This window comes from Caretta caretta, chromosome 25 (assembly GCF_965140235.1).
Source record: "Caretta caretta isolate rCarCar2 chromosome 25, rCarCar1.hap1, whole genome shotgun sequence".
NCBI lineage: Eukaryota > Metazoa > Chordata > Testudines > Cheloniidae > Caretta > Caretta caretta.
In genome coordinates this window covers 3,929,562-3,948,865 of record NC_134230.1, presented here as the reverse complement: position 1 = coordinate 3,948,865, position 19,304 = coordinate 3,929,562, and the positions used below count along the sequence as shown (strand labels likewise).

The 19,304-nt window shown below is 40.4% G+C and overlaps 1 protein-coding gene across 11 annotated transcripts in view; it reads right to left on the bottom strand.

Annotated features, from left to right (window-relative positions):
* Positions 1–19,304, bottom strand: part of SPPL2B (signal peptide peptidase like 2B) — a 105,519-nt gene that overhangs the window by 9,701 nt on the left and 76,514 nt on the right. For 5 of the 11 annotated variants that reach the window (XR_007353984.2, XR_007353977.2, XR_007353979.2 and 2 more), the window contains 5 exons: positions 18,912–19,011; positions 17,342–17,419; positions 10,428–10,588; positions 6,651–7,639; positions 3,958–4,080 (listed from right to left, as the gene is read on the bottom strand). Coding sequence is in view for 2 of the 11 variants with exons in the window: in XM_048831326.2 (XP_048687283.1) it covers positions 7,325–7,639; positions 10,428–10,588; positions 17,342–17,419; positions 18,912–19,011 (654 nt within the window). In the remaining 9 variants the exon portion in view is untranslated. Of the gene's footprint in view, positions 1–3,957; positions 4,081–6,560; positions 7,640–10,360; positions 10,589–17,341; positions 17,420–18,911; positions 19,012–19,304 lie in introns of those variants that run through there. The other 6 variants (XR_007353978.2, XR_007353982.2, XR_007353981.2 and 3 more) reach the window with 5 other exon arrangements.

Sequence of the window (19,304 nt, the reverse complement as noted above, 5' to 3'; positions counted from 1 at the left end):
AGTGGGATTCTTGGTTTCATAATAATGGGGGATGTATTTAAAAATACAGAGGTTTTGGACTGAAGTTTTTCCAGTTGACAGGAATTCCCCATTTGTAAGAACCTGCGGGGCTGGACCCGGCTCTGGGCTGCTACCACCTCTGCATCGCCACTGGAGGCTTAGGCTGGGCTCCCACAAGAGGACCCTGTGAGGCGGGTCTCGGCAGGAATTACCATCCAGCTGGATCTGAGTGGCAGCCCCTCAAAACCCACTGATTAGCCAGTAACAGTATTTAAACCAGGAAGCTACGAAGCAAGAGCTGTCTTAGCAACAACACAGGCTGCCTGCCTATCTCTGCTCCAGATCCTGCTTGCAATTGACCCTGGACTCTGGCTTCTGACCCTCGTTTGTCCTTGGCTTCACTCTTCAACTGCTGTCTGTAACCTGGCACCCAATCCCGATTTCCTGGTAACCTGACCCTGTCTGTCTCCTGACTCTCAGTTTGCCTTCTGGCCTGTCTTGGACTCTGACTTCTCGGTACCTGACCCTGCCTGCCTCCTGCCCGACCACTAGGTCTGACTGCCCTCGTCCCAGTCGTGACACCGTTGTTCCATTCCCAGAACTGGGAGTTTTTAACAGGAAAAATAAGGCCTCAGAAAGGATATAAGTTATTAAAAGCTGTTATACTTGCCCTCAATACCCATTAATGATGATCCCCTTCTACTCTCTTTGCTGAAACAGTAAGTAAAGAATTGTGGTTTCATACAGAACAGTATGAATATGGAGGGGAAGCAGATGTTGATATCTGACAAGCTATAATAAGATTTACAAAAAATGGAAACTATGCCAGAACAGCTGTCTCTATATAGCACCCAGCCCTGATCCTGACTGGGATCTTCAGTCACTTCTGTAACACAAGCAGCAGCAACAGTAAAACTGGCTAAGCTGACATCTACGCTACATCTTTTAATGGCTCAAACAAAATCTATTTAGGCATTTATATATTGTTCATCACCATGGTATCTGAAATGCAAAACAGAATGTTAAGACTGTAACTGTATGTGTAACATTAGCCCTCTAAAACTTGAAGTACATTTCTCTGAACTGATTAAGAAGTGGTTGGTATGTTAGTGACTAGACTGTTTACTTCAATACAAATTATACTAAACAAATGTTGCAAGTGACTAAAGCCGAAGCCAAAATATTTGGCTTTGTTTACTATTCATCAGTAAAGCTGCAGAAAAAGATAGTTGCTGGAACTTCACACAGAAATACATACAACAGTCCATCCACTAATGAGGAAAAAGCTGAAAGGAGGAAAAAACAAACCTGACTGTCGCTCGTATTAGATATTTGCATACAGAGTCCATTTCCTGAAGCAATTTTATTTCCAGACACCCAACGCAGGAGTGATAAGAACTGAAAAAATGATTTTGTGGTCAAGCTAAAGAGGCCATAAGAGGAGTTACATGAAAGAGCCAAGGAATCCCAAACACAAGTGGAGTTCAATAGAAAGTATGGTAGTTAAGGAGACTCAATCCAGATACATTCCTGGTATGAACACTTACAAGCAAGCAGGAAAAGGAACAAAGAGGTTTCCAAAAACTACAGGGCAAGTTCCACAGAGATGAGAGGTTCAACATGCACTTCTGCTCAATCATTTTATTTGGAAAGATGCTTCAACATGGACGAAGTTACAGAAGAACAGGGTTTTAGTAGAAAATAGCCTTTAAAATCCCATGTCATTATAAAGGACCATGAGAGCTTCCCAGGACAGTACATGACACAGAGGTCAAAATTCCAAGCAGATGGCAATTCACCATCTTCCTATTAGTTTCCCAGGTAATGCAGCTACTACCTCAGCACCCTGCCTCAGTACGGTGAACCAAAGTAATGCTGCCTGGTCCCTCTCTATCACCACTGGTCACTGCTGCAGTCCCTAGCATACTGCCATCACACTCATGGAGCTCTCAATCTCAGATACACGGATCGTGGGTGCAGAAACAAACATGGCTCACGAAACTGCGCACTGCTGAGAAAAATGCTGTCAAGGCTTTTAAGGCAGTAGGAATGCGAGGGAGAGATTGAGGGCAATTGTAACACAGATGAAAAGTCTAAAGGAAAAGCTTGAAAGTTCAGCTGAGAGGTAAAGAAATCAGCTACAAGAACAACCAGATCAGAGGTGGTTAATACAGAAAAAGGATAAAAACAATGGAGTAAACTGGCAATCTTCTACAGATGTATTAATGATCCTAGTGGAAAAGATGCAGAAAAAAGCTGAATACATGTTGCTGATTTTCCCCCCTCCTTTTTTCTAGGAACTTCATTGATTGATTAGATTACAAGTTCACCTTCAGTCAATGATAAGTGGTTTCAGGGGTTTAATTTCTACAGAGTTTCACTTGCAGAGTTGTCTTATCTTTCACTGTTATCTTAAAAAGCAGGATAAGTTTTCTCATGCTGTAATGGATTGCACTTAAAAATACTCTTCGTGTGTAATACGACTAAAGAAAGAGAAGTATAATTTAAAATAGTGTTCTGAGTGTTTCTGATTCATGCAGCACCTCTATTCAAAATTTTGCAGGCCATATTCTGTCCTCTGTTCCATCTGTGCAACCCCTCTGTCTTCAACAGGGCAGACAGGTGGAACTAAAGACAGGATTTGGTGTGCTAATTAGAATTTAATGATGCCTGAGCCAAAATAAACCTAGTTCCTTCTCCTACTGTTGTAGTGATTCTAAAGGAGTATGAAACAGCAAAAATGTATGTCACTAAAACAAGTACTTGTGACTGAACACATACAAATTTGTGGAAGTAAATTCTTTATCCTCTGATTATTATAGCAAATTAATTTTCAGTTAACCAGATATTGAAGGATGCAAATATTAAATGCCTGAGCATTAATAAAAAATGAAATTTATGAAAATATTGTTAGCTCTTTTCAATGCAATATTGAGTTTTACAATATTAAAACCAATCAAGGATGCTTTTAAAAAATAAAATAGAAAAATGTAGCCTTATAATGAAACATTTAAAACAAACTGGTGTCTCATGATGGAGAGTGTTACTGCTCTGCAGAGAGACAGAGCTCAGAAAGTCTCAGTCACATAGACCTATCAGGGTCACCTGATTTAAAACAGTATTGTAATGGTCAAAGCATGAGACGCATCTCCAAATCACCTATTTTAATCAGAGGTATTGCATTAGTGTGCAAAACATATCCATTTCCTTACATGAGTCTTTATAGGAGGTGAAATGTGAACATGACATCTGTAGGGATAATTCACAAAAGTAAAGGCAAATTATCTCTTCTAAACAGATTAGCCAAGATGACTACACAATAAAAGTGACTTTGAAAGGCCTACTACAAGCTAGTTATAATGTTCTGAATTCTTTCTTTTCAATTTAGTTACAGGCAACATGATGGTCTACGTTCTCCCATCAGACCCCTGTTTCACCTCTGGAAACAACACCACGGCAAATGAAAAGAAATGAATATTTCAGGAAGTTTGATAAAACTTAATACTTTATCACCACATAAAACAGGTTGACTATTAAATATATAAAAATTATGTTTAATGTTATGGTTAAAAGAGAATCAAGGCAAAGGAAATTCAAATGTCATGACACATCAGCCTCAACTTTGAATTTCCTGGCATTTGTCTGTCAAGTTTATTATTTAAACACAGTGTTTTTTTTTAATAAATGTTTAATATACATATTTATAAAATGGCTTAAATTAAGGCATCATCCAGATGGCTGAAGTGTCCAATACAAGCATCTCTGTCACTCTGCATGACTAAAAACTGGTTCAGCTTACCCTCAGCAAAGACAATACTGCCCATAAAGGAGAAGAGGAAATAAAATAGGTAAAATCTCTTTAGTACTGTTCAAAACACTTTGCATTCAGTTAATCTGAAAACCAAATCTGAACACACTACAGACTTTAGGACTCAGAAAACCTTTCAAGAAACTCACCATCATTTCAGCCAGAGTTGAGTCAATTTGGCAGACAGAGCCCAGTTAAGGTCATCAAGGCTTAGGCAGAAGATGGTAAACTTCTGAACCCATAGTGTAGTTTTACAGAAAGCCTCTAATATTCTGGAAAATGAATATTGTCCACTTAACATGAAACAGTAGAGAGAAAGTGGTTACAGACTAAAAGACACAGCATAAACTTTCAGAAGGCCTACTCAACGGAAGAAAAACAGAAACAGAATTATCATGTACAGCTGCCAACTGAAAACCTTTCAAAACTTGATCCAAAAGGCCAACTGGAGCTTAATATTAATGCATTTCTTAGGGTCTATTGAGACTATACTCTTGAAAGTGTCACACTATATGTCTTGCAATAATTTTTCTTTCAGAAGAACTGTATTTATTGAGTGGCAGAGTTGAGTTGAAGATTATATTCTATTTCCAGGATATTAACAGGATCCTGAAAACCTTGTTATTTGCATTTAAAATGCAAGGTTTTTTTGAATGAGTTGGAATGTTTATAATTAAATAAAGAATGTGAATGTCTTAGAAATAAATCAAATGGCTCTGATCAGTAAATTCTCAAACAGAATATATTCTGCATAATATTTATAATGAACAAAAGTTAATCTGACTACTTTGCCCCCTGCATGTGCAACACAGGTGTGCAAAGAAATGAGTCAGGTTACACAAGAGATGCCCACATTTTGGATACTGAAAAGCTGCATCGGCAATTTATGAAGTGCAGTTGCGCCTAATCTGGTTAAAGCTGAATAGACTGTAGTCTCCCTAAACTTCACTGTGGAGATGCAGCTCTCCCGTTGCATGGTAGGGCATCTATTCTGCAGTTCTAGCACAAATGAAGGTGGCTATGGCCTCATTCTAAAACTTTGCAGGTCACACTTTGAACTCTCCTACGACAAAAACAACTTGTGGCAGCTGACCAGTTATGAAGAGGTTGCAAACCACGAACAGCTGCACCACATGCTCTCCTTTGAAGAGAACTTCAGACTTTTCTTCAGCAATAGGCCAAGTCTACACTACAAAGTTTTCTCAGCATAGCTATGTTGGCCAAGGGTGTGAACCCCGTCCCTGCAGTTGACACCACTATAAACCCCAAGTGTAGATGCAGCTATGACAACAGAAGAGAGCTTCTGTCGGCATAACTAACATAGTTTGGGGAGGTGGTGTTACTATGCCAACAGAAAAAACCCTTCAGTGGGCATATGCTGCATTTACACTAGCAGTTTTTGTTCACATAGCTATACAGGTATAGCAATACTAGTAAAATATTTGTAAGGTAGACAAACCCACAGAAATCAAAGCTATATTCATAAAGATAATAGAAAAGGAGTACTTGTGGCACCTTAGAGACTAACCAATTTATTTGAGCATGAGCTTTCGTGAGCTACAGCTCACTTCATCAGATACATACTGTGGAAACTGCAGAAGACATTATATACACAGAGACCATGAAACAATACCCCCTCCCACCCCACTGTCCTGCTGGTAATAGCTTATCTAAAGTGATCATCAAGTTGGGCCATTTCCAGCACAAATCCAGGTTTTCTCACCCTCCGCCCCCCCCAAACACAAACTCACTCTCCTGCTGGTAATAGCCCATCCAAAGTGACCACTCTCTTTAAAATGTGTATGATAATCAAGGTGGGCCATTTCCAGCACAAATCCAGGTTTTCTCACCCCTCCACCCCCCTCCAAAAACCACACACACAAACTCACTCTCCTGCTGGTAATAGTCCTTGATTATCATGCACATTGTAAGGAGAGTGGTCAGTTTGGATGAGCTATTGCCAGCAGGAGAGTGAGTTTGTGTGTGTGGGTGGGTGGGTGGGGGGGGGGGGGGCGGTTTTGAGAAAACCTGGATTTGTGCTGGAAATGGCCCACCTTGATTATCATGCACATTGTAGGGAGAGTGGTCACTTTGGATGAGCTATTACCAGCAAGGAGAGAGAGTTTGTGTGTGTGGTTTTTGGAGGGGGGTGGGGGGGTGAGAAAACCTGGATTTGTGCTGGAAATGGCCCACCTTGATTATCATACACATTTTAAAGAGAGTGGTCACTTTGGATGGGCTATTACCAGCAGGAGAGTGAGTTTGTGTTTGGGGGGGCGGAGGGTGAGAAAACCTGGATTTGTGCTGGAAATGGCCCAACTTGATGATCACTTTAGATAAGCTATTACCAGCAGGACAGTGGGGTGGGAGGGGGTATTGTTTCATGGTCTCTGTGTATATAATGTCTTCTGCAGTTTCCACAGTATACATCCGATGAAGTGAGCTGTAGCTCACGAAAGCTCATGCTCAAATAAATTGGTTAGTCTCTAAGGTGCCACAAGTACTCCTTTTCTTTTTGCGAATACAGACTAACACGGCTGTTACTCTGAAACCTATAAAAATAATAGTAAGTAGAGATTCAAAGAAACCAGCTGAACTTCCTATATCAAAGTCAGTCCTTAAAGTCTCCTGCATACCATTCTGCCTGACCACTAAATTGTGCAGAATGTTACTATTTATGATCTGATTTATCTGGTAAATAAGGATGTGGGGTGCTTTTAAAAACAAAACAAAACAGCAAAGACACTTCGAGTAAGCTTGTCTACTGTGTATTATTCTGCAAGGTCCACTCAGTGAACATTTTATTTCAAAGACAGCCCCTAGAATTCATAGGAGTGCTTACAGTGCTTACTGGAGATCCATGCATCCTGCCTTTTAATTTAGAATATCATCCAACCCAGGCACCTGGAAGTGGAAAAAAAAATGTTGAGGAAAGAGATGCATTTAATGCACCATGGTAAAACAAATCTTTTCAGAAGGCTGGTAATTTAACCAGTTCTCAACATTTCTTGAGTGTCAATTTATACTAAACCATTCACTTGCATCAATGCCTTTTACAAGCAGAAATTTAAAAGTATTAAGGAGGGAAAATCTACAAAACTACAGTATTTCTCCCTGCTTAGCATTGTAGCAGACTTGTCCAATGCTTTTCCTCCACATTAATCTATGCTATACTAAAGCAGCACAACAGCCACACAAGCCCAGAGTACTGTATAAATAAAAATTCTTAATATTACTCTAGTATAATGAAATAGGAAAGGTAAAAGGCATCCAACTAATAAAATGATCACTGAAATTCATACATCAGAATTTTTGTAAAGCACCATATTTCAGAAAGCTGTTTGAAATGTATAGCTGTATCTGAAGTCAAAGGCAGAATATCCTTGCATTTGATGATCAGATTCCCAGTGAGGTTCCTCAATGAATGTGAACACTACTGAACCAGTCTACATACTGGTTTTATGTGGGAAAGTTTGGAGATGGGGAGAGGGGAAAAAAGATTTCCTATTTCATCATCTAATCCAGCTGGTTCTTTTCTACTCTTAGGCTCTTGCTTTCAGGGTCATCCTTGTTCTGACTGGTTTGTTGTTCTATTTGTGGGATGGCAATTTGTGGCTGTTCTGCTTGCATGCTGTGATTGGTCAGCTCCTTGGTATTCAAGTTAGGCAGCTCCTCTGTACACAGGGAGGGGTTATTTTGATCATCTGCATGAAGCGTGGGGTTGGTCATTTGTTGTTCTGCTTCTTGTTGAGATGCTGGTGCATTCATCTCTTTGGGGGGGTTGGGGAAGCTGACAGGAGCCAGCACCAAGGGAGGATGAGGTAGGTCTTTCTGTAAAAAAATTAAAAAAAAAAAAATTTTTAGGATGATATGAAGTGAGTAACAAGAGCCACTATTGTTATTAGGGGCAACTTAAATAATAATTTCTCAAAACATGCTAGTTTTTACAGGAGACCAATCATTATACTGAATGGCCAACAGCAATTACAGCAATGACCTTTTGGTGAAGGAATTCAAAAATATGAACTGAAGCACACTGAAAGGAGAAGGATTACTTGCTGCGCAACTGCAGTTAATTCAAATCATCCCTAATGGTTGAAAGATATGCACATCTATTCTCTGGACAGGTCCCACTGAGTAACAAACAGTGGGAGAATGCTCTCTGCAGGAATCTAATGAAATGCTTAAAGCCTATAGGCTCATTATCTCCGACGGATATGGGAAGCACGCTCAGCTCTCTTCCTGTTTACCTGCCATGGTGACAATTGCTTCCCATCCTCACTAATAATAAATAACAGCTGGCACTTTTCTGGCACAGTTCACCGGATCTCAAAGTATTTTAACATTAATTAAGCTTCACAATTCCCCTAAGATATTTTATTCTCATTTTACAGTTGAGAAACTGCGGTATAAGAAATGTTAAGTGATAACCCAAGTTCACAAAGTACCGAGATGAGAAATTAGACCCCGGCCACAAGTTCTACCCATTAGGTCCTATCTCTAACTTTTCCTTTCTACTGGAGAGTAATCAAATTCAACACAGATAATGTCCCAAACATCTGGATAGCAGTAGCCATTTGTTTTAGTTCCTTTACCAGTGATTTGCTCTGGTCTTCCCCATGATCAGGTGTCTCTAACAGACTACCTGTAAGATGGTCTATTGGTTTTTCCACTATGTTTCATTTTTTCCATTTGCATCATGAGGGCTCAAGTCTAGTTCCTGTAGCAAAAAGAAAAGGAGTACTTGTGGCACCTTAGAGACTAACTAATTTATTTGAGCATAAAATTGGTTAGTCGCTAAGGTGCCACAAGTACTCCTTTTCTTTTTGTGAATACAGACTAACACGGCTGCTACTCTGAAACCTGTTCCTGTAGCATGCTCTCTTAAATAGAAAGTGACCTCTCCTCCTTTCAGCTCTTGTCTATCACTTCTATATATGCTATTCCTATCTGAATTGCCATTTGACTTGTATATTTAATTCCAACAAGCTTCTTCAAACTTAAAGGTCAAGCTTCCTATGCGTTATCAACTCAAACTCAACCTGCTGCTTAGCTTTGTGCCTGGCATTTGTGTAGACCAGAGATGGGCAAAACCCACTCTATAGCTATCATTAACCTCAATCTAGAGAATACAGATTCTAACAAACCATCTTCATCTGAACACCCATGTTGCACTGATTTGCAATGGGCTGCACCTCTTTCTAAGGATGTTAGCGACAGCTTTCTTTTACACAAATCAGCTGCAGTTTTGTTCCCAACAAGTTTCCAATGTGGCCTTCAGCTATGAAAAGTTTGGCTATCAATGGGATATAGATACTAAATACAAATTGTGGGTATCAGCAGGATTTAAACAAAGGAAGACACCCTTTTTCATTCCACAATGAACTGCCTTCAGAATAAGCTTACTATATTTTAGAAAAAAAAAAACAGAGACTTTTGTAGAAACATTCTGGGGCCATGAAAATAATCAAGGACTACAGTGTTTGTTTTGTAAAGTGTGCTGGTGTTATTACTGCCAGCTTCTGACCCAATAGTTGCATAATTCTCTGAGGGGAGGATTTTTCATAGTAACTTAGTGTTCTAAGTGAGGCCTGGGTGTACACACTTCAAAACGTTGCCAATATAACTATGTCAGCTGGGTATATGAAAAAAATCACAACCCTAAGTGACATAGCTATGCTGGCAAACGCCCAAGTGTAGACATAGTGATACAGATAGCTCAGTTCAGTCAGGGAACTGGCATAAGCTATATCAGCAAAAGAATTCCTGTTAGTATAAGCAACGTCTCCACTAAGTGGGCTTGCCAGTATAGTTAGGCTGATATAATTATATTGGCAAACCCTTTGTAGTACAGACAAGGCCCGAGTTCATCATGAAACACTTATCAATTGACTAACATTCACTCCGAGCAAAAGAACTGCTTTGATACTGGACTTTTCTCTTCACTCCGAATACTGTTTATCACACTGAACTCTCATTCCACTGTACAGTGTTTCCTGGTGAACACGCAATAAGTTATACTCTGTACGGCAATACACTTTGAACAAAAAAAAAATAGTTCTAAAAACCAAACATAACAAATACACAAGTGTTTTGACTTAAGTGAAAAACCAGGACGTTTCAGGGCTCCTGAAAGAAGCTTGTGGGACACCCTATGAAAAATCTAGTCTCTTTATGCAGGATCTTGAATTGATTTTCTGCATCTTTACCCTTATATTAAATATCTGTTCAGTGAATTATCCCTTACCTCCTTTTGTTAACCTGCAAAAAGATCCTTACAATTCTTCATATTCATGGAAGTTACTTGATGAAGTTATAATTAATAAAACTTACAATAAAGCTGTTTGTTACAACTACCAAGACTTACAGCAGGATCAGGGTGGATAGATAGGGACTAATCTACTTTATCCTGGTCCGTTTTAGTGGCTACAAACATTAAAGCAGAAAATCCCAAGGCTCATGTTATGCAATTGCTAAAGCCTGTAAAAGACTCTTTAGGACCAAAACATGAACATTTGTTTTGTTGGATAGTACTACAATATTTTACTCAACTTTAATGCTATTTAGGATTTATAATATTAGTATTTCTTGAAGACACTCATATCAAACTGGTATTCACCGCAAAGCCGCTGCCCGTCCAGAACATTGCAAGCTCCTTACGCCAAAGAGCCACAGCAAAGCTAGTGATAAGAGTACAGGGCACCAAGTAGAGCAGAGCTGGCTGACCCATCTGCATCAATGCCAAGGCTACAAAGGTCACCAGAAGGCCAATGCCATATGCTAAAAGGAGATAAAAATAGCAAAAGAAAATAATTCAGATACAGTTCTGGTCAAGAATGGCAGTACAATTATCTAGAAAAACTTTCTAATGATAGCTTCCTTCAGTTAGGAGTATGAACCTTCTTTTATAGTGTTTTGCAGTCTTCCCTAAATACCACCATTCTGTGTCCAACATTTGTTCAGGATTACTCTTTGTTAAACATGGAAAGATTATCTGCTAGACCAGGGGTGGGCAAACTATAGCTTGGGGGCTGCATCCGGTCCTTCAGATGTTTTAATGCGGCCATTGAGCTCCCACTGAGAAGCGGGGTCAGGGGCTTGCCCCGCTCTGGGGCTCCCGGAAGCAGTGGCATGTCCCCACTCTGGCTCCTACGTGTAAGGGTGGCCTGGGGGCTCCGCACGCTGCCACTGCCCCAGGCGCTGCCCCCGTAGCTCCCATTGGCTGGAAACCGCAGCCAACAGGAGCTGCAGTGGTGGCGCCTGCAGACGGGGCAGAGCACAGAACTGCCTAGCCGCGCCTCCGCATAGGAGCTGGAGGGAGAACATGCAGCTGTTTCTGGGAGCTGCTTGAGGTAAACGCCACCCAGAGCCTACACCCCTGACTCCCTCTCACGCCCCAACCTCCTGCCCCAGCCCTGATCCCCCTCCCACTCTCCGAACCCCTCTGTCCCAGCTCAGAGCACCCTCCTGCCCTCCCAACCCCTCATCCCCAGCCCCACCCGAGAGTCCACACCCCCAGCCAGAGCCCTTACCCCCTCCAACGCCGCAACCCCCAGTTTCATGAGCATTCATGGCCTGCCATACAATTTCCATACCAAGATGTGGCCCTAGGGCCTAAAAGTTTTCTCACCCCTGTGCTAGACTATGAGACATTGTCTCTCAGTGAAACAGGACAAAAAGAAGAGTGATCCAATTGTGCAGTATTTGTGGTACAATTAACTCAGTATCTAGAGCAATTTTACAAAGGCAAAATAAACCAATGAAACATTTTATTAAATCACTTGAGTTTTAAAAAATAGCAAAAAAGGCCTTGTATTTAAACCATACAATATTTTAATGAAAACAAATAAATACTGCCTGACCACTATAAACAGCACTTCTTGTGATTTGGAAGTGCTTGGTTTTTCACTCACATTCTTGGGCATCACTGCAACATCATTAAACAAATACCTAGTTGTGTTTGTGATGGGGTATACCAGGCCCTTTGTGGCCTCCTGCTGGAGGCCCTGCGATCCTACTACATCCTGGTCTAGGAAAGGAACAGTGAAGATGGGTCCTCCAGGCCTGCCTACAGAGACCTCACAGAAACAGCCAGTCAGAGCTCAGCAGGCTCAGATAAAAGGAGCTGGAGGACCTTAGCAGGACAGTTCCTAGCTAAGAGCAGAGGGGCAAGGAAGGGTGCTCCTCTCTGGCCAAATGAGCTTGAGGAATCACCAGCGTTTGGTTCAGGCTGCGTTTGCTTAAGCTGTGAGAGAGAGGAGCTGAGAACTTTAACCTGAGGTTAGGTGGGGACGATAAAGGGGCTATGTGGGAAGAGGCCCAGGGAAGTAGCAGCATCAAACAGAAGTGAGTGCATATGGCCTCTGTTTATAGAGTCCCTGGGTTAGAACACAGCATAGTGGGCATGCCTGGATTCCCCCAACCGATCACCTGCTAAGTGTTGAAAACCCCAAGAAGGGGACAAAGCTTATTTGGAAGACTGAGGAAAGGACTGAATTTAAAGTGCCCAGAGCCGCTGAAGACCTTGGGGAGGGCAGATAGTTTTTGGACTTTTGCTACTCCAGAATGGCTTCGTTTTGACTGTGAGCGCCTGCTGAAGGGCCAAGGCACTGAAGACCCGCCAAGAGAGGTTCACAACCTACACAGGGTGCAAGGAGTGGGAAAAGGTCTACAGCACCACACACAACAGTAGAAGGTGCTCAAGGGGTGAATGCCCCCCATTAGAATGTTACTACTCATTGAAACATTTATATATTTGCAGAAAATATTAATGAATACAAAAGACCTTTAAAAGCTTGCAAGGTGCAAGTTTGTGGGCTTATTTCTGGTGCAGGAAGATAAATAAAATATCCAGACAAAAAGCTTCAATCACCTAAAGTTAAGGTTATAAATGCTAATCTATAACTTAAAGCAGCCATACAAAATTCTACCCATATGAGGCAAGTATTTTATTGTTGGGAGGCAATATATTGTTTATCCAGGTGTTATGACAAAGGGTATGCAAGTAAATTCCGTAGGTAGGCTAGTACATTTTATGTCAATTTTGCAAGGCTGATTTAAGAGAATACCACAGCAAAATAATGTAGTTTTAGTCAAGAAATTCAAATTTAAAGATTACACAAACACCCCAAACCTGTGAATGGAAATGCAGAAGCAAGGTAGCTCAAATCATCTTAGGAGTCCCTTTGGAGATAGCAACTGTTGTAGGAATCCCTACAGTAGTTTTTCCTAAAGCGTTTTGGAGCCTTCAACTGGAAATAGCTTAAGCCCTTGATGGCTTAAGAATTTCCTTTAGGGAGTCTGCAGAGTTGGGAGTCTGAAAATAGGCTGCAGTCATCCTTAACTCCATCTAATAGGATTTGTAGATTTTACAAACTCCATATACTTCATATAGAATCATACAAATCTAGGGCTGGAAGGGACCTTGGGAAGTCATCAAGTCAAGCCCCCTGCTTTGTGGCAGGACCAAGCAGACCTAGGTCACCCCAGACAGGTGTTTGTCCAACTTGTTTTTAAAAGCTTCCAATGATGGGGACTCCACAATCTCCCTTGGAAGCCTCTTCCAGAACTTAACTATCCTTATAGGTAAAAAGTTTCCCGCAATATCTAACCTAAATTTCCTTTGCTGCAAATTAAGCCCATTACTTCATGTCCTACCTTCAGTGGAAATGGAGAACAATTGATCACTGTCCTCTTTATAATAGCCCTTAACATATTGGAAGACTTATCAGGTCCCCCCATAGTCTTCTTTTCTCAAGACTAAACAAGCCCAGTTTTTTAACCTTTCTTCACAGGTCAGGTATTCTAAACCTTTTATAATTTTTGTTGCTCTCCTCTGGACTCTTTCCAATTTGTCCACAACTTTCCTAAATTGTGGTGCCCAGAACTAGACACAGTACTCCAACTGGGATCTCACCAGTGATGAGTACAGTGGGACAATTACCTCCTGTGTCTTATATACAACACTCCTGTTAATACACCCCAGAATCATATTAACCTTTTTTACAGCTGGATCACACTGATGACTGATATTCAGTTTGTGGTCCACTATAACCTCCAGATACTTTTCAGCAGTACTACCACCTAGACAGTTATTCCCCATTTTGTAGTTGTGCATTTGATTTTTCCTTCCTAAGTGAAGGACTTTGCACTTGTCTTTACTGAATTTCATCATGTTGAATTCAGACCAATTCTCCAACTTGTCAAGATTTTGAATCTTAAAACTGTCCTCCAAAGTGCTTGCAACACCTCCCAGCTCGCTGTAATCTGCAGATTTTATAAGCACTCTCTTTACTCCATTATCCAAGCCATTAATGAAACTATTGAACAGCACTGCACCCAGGTCCAATCCCTGCGGGACCCCACTAGATGGGCCCTCCCAATTTGCCAGCAAACTATTAATAACTACTCTTTCAACCATTGTGCACCCACCTTATAGTAATTTCATGTAAAGAGTATGCTTCTGAGAATGTCATGCGGAACTGTATCAAAATTATAAAATCAAGGTATATCACTACTGCTTCCCCCCATCCACTAGGTCAGTAATCTTATCAAAGAAGGAAATTAAGTTGGTTTGGCATGATTTGTTCTTGACAAATCTATGCTGACCATTCCTTATAACACCTATTATCCTCCAGATGCTTACAAACTGATTGTTTAATAATTTGCTCCAGTATCTTTCCAGGTGTTGAAGTCAGGCTGGCTGGTCTAGAATTCCGCAATTCCTCCTTGGTCCCCTTTTAAAAGATAGATACGATGTTTGCCCATCTCCAGTCTTCTGGAACTTCTCCTGTCCTCCAGGAGTACACAAAGTAATTGCTAACGGCTCCAAAACTGCTTCAGCTCGTTCCTTAAGTACCACAGGATGAATTTCATCAGGCTCTGCTGACACAGAATCATAGGACTGGAAGGGACCTTGAGAGGTCATCTAATCCAGTCCCCTGCACTCATGGCAGGACTAAGTATTATCTAGACTATCCCTGACAGGTGTTTGTCCAACCTGCTCTTAAAAATCTCCAAGGATGGAGATTCTACAACCTCCCTAGGCACTTTATTCCAGTAACCACCCTGACAGTTACGAAGTTTTTCCTAATGTCCAACCTATACCTCCCTTGCTGCAGTTTAAGTCCCTTGCTTCTTGTCCTATCCTCAGCGGTTAAGAACAATTTTTCTCCTTCCTTCTTGTAACAACCTTTTATGTACTTAAAAACTATTATCATGTCTCCTCTCAGTCTTCTCTTTTCCAGACTAAACTAACCCAATTTTTTCTCTTCTCTGGACTTTCTCTAATTTGTTCACATCTGTCCTGAAATGTAGCGCCCAGAACTGGACAAATACTCCATTTGATGCCTAATCAGCATGGTGTAGAGCGGAATAATTACTTTTTGTGTCTTGCTTACAACTCTCCCGCTAATACATCCCAGAATGATGTATTTTTTGCAACAGTGTTACACTGTTGTCTCATATTTAGCTTGTGGTCCACTATGACCACTAAATCCTTTTCCGCAGTACTCCTTCCTAGGCAGTCATTTCCCATTTTGTATGTGTACAACTGATTGTTCCTTCCTAAGTGGAGTACTTTGCATTTGTCCTTATTGAATTTCATCCTACTGACTTCAGACCATTTCTCCAGTTTGTCCAAATCATTTTGAATTATAATCCTATCCTCCAAAGACATAAATATATCTAATTTATCTAAATATTGTTTAACTTGTTCTTTCCCTATTTTGGTTTGCATTCCTTCCCCTGATTGTTAATATTAATTTTGTTGAGTATCTGGTCATCATGAACCTTTTTAGTGAAAACTGAAGCAAAATAAGCATTACACACCTCAGCTTTCTCAATGTCATCAGTTATTATTAGTGTTAGATGAAATAGATATTTAGGTCAGAAGGGACCATTATGTTCATCTAGTCTGACCTCCTGCACAACGCAGGCCACAGAATTTCACCCACCACTCCTGCAAAAAATCTCTCACCTACGTCTGTGCTATTGAAGTCCTCAAATCGTAGTTTAAAGACCTCAAGGAGCAGAGAATCCTCCAGCAAGTGACCCGTGCCCCATGCTACAGAGGAAGGCGAAAAACCTCCAGGGCCTCTTCCAATCTGCCCTGGAGGAAAATTCCTTCCAGACCCCAAATATGGCGATCAGCTAAACCCTGAGCATATGGGCAAGATTCATCAGCCAGATACTACAGAAAATTCTTTCCTGGGTAACTCAGATCCCACCCCATCTAATATCCCATCACAGCCATTGGGCCTATTTACCATGAATATTTAATTACCAAAACCATGTTATCCCATCATACCATCTCCTCCATAAACTTATCGAGTTTAATCTTAAAGCCAGATAGATCTTTTGCCCCCACTGCTTCCCTTGGAAGGCTGTTCCAAAACTTCACTCCTCTGATGGTTAGAAACCTTCGTCTAATTTCTAGTCTAAATTTCCTGGTGGTCCTGGTGGAAATGTACTAAATAAAGCCAAAAGTCAACCAACCCAACAGCCTCCCAAAAGTGTCAGACATCACTACTTACATGCAGGGCAAAATAAAAAAATTAGCTTTGAGGCAAAGTTTTATCAAATCAGGAGGTGGCAAAATCATTCACAACCTTTCCTGAAAATGAACCCCCTAATTTTTCAGACTATCATTTTAAAATGCCTTATCTGTTTATCTCAAATTTGAAGAAACTTTTTTCCCCTCCATTAGCAGAGAACCACAAAGGATAAGTTGCAGCTCACCGGGTTAGTCAATCAACTCAGCAGGTCTACACTACTGCTTAAGTCGATCTAACTTATGTCACTCGGGGTGTGAAAAAGACACCCCCCGAGCGATGCAAGTTACAGCGACTTAAGTGCTGTCCACACGGACATAGCTTCTGTCTCTCATGGAGGTGGTGTAATTCTGCTGATGGGAAAGTGCTTTCCTGTTGGCACAGAGTGTCTTTACAAGATGCGCTACAGCACTGATGTAGAGCTTCTAGTGTAGACCTGCCCTCAGTGTTATCAAAAAAAATCAGACTTTTAAAAGAAAGCTAGTAGTATCTATGAAGACACGACCGTCTCTACAATTTAATTTAACTTAACAGAGGTCACTTACAGATTTTTTTTGCAGACACAGTTTAAGACTGAAGTCAAGAGGACAAGCACTAAACTTGAATTCTCTCATATAATAAATGCAATTTGAAAGGTTCACTAACAAGCAAATTACAATGATAACAAAGAATAAATGTATCCCAAGCATACATAAAACCACTGTAATTCAACCAAAGGGTTCTGGTGAAGGTGTAAATCATAACAAAGAACTTACTTTCTAGTTTGGACAGGCAAAGCAGCTCAGACATGCGTTATGCTAGGTGAGCTAGGGTTCGAAGGTCCAACCTCAAACGTAGTACAGTTTTTATTTATTTATTTTAAACCGCTTCACTGCTTGATTGTTGAAAGCAAGATAAGAGTTGAAAAGCAAGCTATGTAATATGAGAGCTTTGGCTTTGCTTTGCCCTAGCTGCTGTGTAGAAATACCAGGGTCATACATACCTATAGTGCAGGCTACAAAATAGACTCTGGAGGATTGCACCTGAATATCAAATCTATGGCAGTAGGCTACCAGTAAGCCTGGGGAAGTAAAGAAAAGTTAAGCAGTTTTTAAACACATACATACTAATTGTAAGATGCACAGAACATAGTGCCCTATCTAGGTGCTTATAAGATGGCCCACCACCGTGCTAGATTTCCTGCTTAATAAGCTGTGCCCTACCATCCTGATATGATTCACGAGAGTGCACAACTCATAGAACAGAAGATATGCACTTCTACTGTATTGGCTTACATTAACTATTGAATCAGAAACTTGACATCAGTAAGTAAACACCATTCCAGTAAACAACAGACAGTCCATATGCAATGTAAATAACTGCATACAAGCAGCATTAACAGTGACAGCAACCATAACTTGTGCCCTTTACATTCGTGTAGATTTCTATATTAGTGCATAGAGTGGTAATTTATGGCTTATATCTGTGTCCTTAAAGGTCAGTTCAAGATCTGGGCCATATTACCATACAGAGCAGCCCAAATTATTAACAACTCCAATTTTTTTCAGTCCAAAGTGAGCAGACTTGACAGCGTCTCCAATGAATAATCAGAATACTGGATAGCAGAGTTCATATTGTGCATATGAAATTTTCCTCATTAATGCTCATATCCATTGGACCAGCTTCTATTGGTGAAAGAGACAAGCTTTCGAGATTACACAGAGCTCTTCTTCAAGAGGTCCCGGGGTTCTCAAGTAGAGCTCTGTGCAAGCTCAAAACTTGTCTCTCTCACCAACAGAAGTTGGTCCAAAAAAAGATATTATCTCCCCCACATACCTATTGTACTAATTTTCTTGAAACTCAGCTTACTACTTAGATCCCAGCAAGATCATCAGACAAGCCAATTGTGACATTACTATCTTCTCTCACTGTTATCTGTGTGCAAAATTTCTTACAGGACTATATTAAACTTAAAAAAATGTATACATGATTCAAAAACGAGTGTATCAATTTTGGTGAAATGGAAAAAAAAAAAAAACTCTACAATTTTGAATTAAGACCAGCATAAATTTCAGGCCAATGATACTTAAAGGCAACAAATGTAAAACTCTAAGAGGATTTAAAAAAAAAATACACAGTACACAATTACCCTGTGGACCCTGTGAAACAAGACATTAAGGCTAAAAGTTAGCACAATTAAAAGATCAGATATTTATATGGTTAATAAAAACATTCAGTTTCATTAGATAGGATGCAAAATTTAAGAGTATAAATGCTCATGTTTCAGGACATAAGCCAACCACCCCCTGCATCCCTTTAAATTTCTTGACTTCCCTGCATGCACAAGTCTCATCATAACACCAAATTCATGTAGATTCTTCTCATTTAATTTATCTGTTAAGAAAAGCAAACAGAGTAGAGGCAAAGGAAAAATGGGTATGTTTATGAATCACCAGCTTAGGAGAAGTCAGGTCAAATTTACCACTTGGAGTGGGAATTGAGGGAGAAGGGAGATGTGTCAATAAGAACTTTTCCTTTTGCATCATATTGCTTAGGCAAACAATCAGAAATACCTGGAACTAAGATGTCTCCAAATCCTAGGAGGGAAAAAGGCCTATCACAAAGAGCCAATGGTGAAGAGTTCAGTCTTGGAACCTTCAGGACCATGGGGAGCTTGGAAATGAGAGAAGACATGTTTTATAAAGCAGAAAGGTTTCACCCATGTACTAACAGTACCAAATACATGTTCGTCTTGTCATACTGGTTATGCAGACTTTAAACAGATGAAACCTACATATATGAGTATGAGTATTATCTGAGTGTTATTTTTCATTTTACTGAGCTCCCTTGAACAGGCTGGATTGATTAAAATCACTGATTTTTAATCATTTAAATCAGCAAGCAGAAAATCTTGCTTTAATCACTGATTTTAATCCTGCTGAGCATTTGTATTTTGTAATTATTGG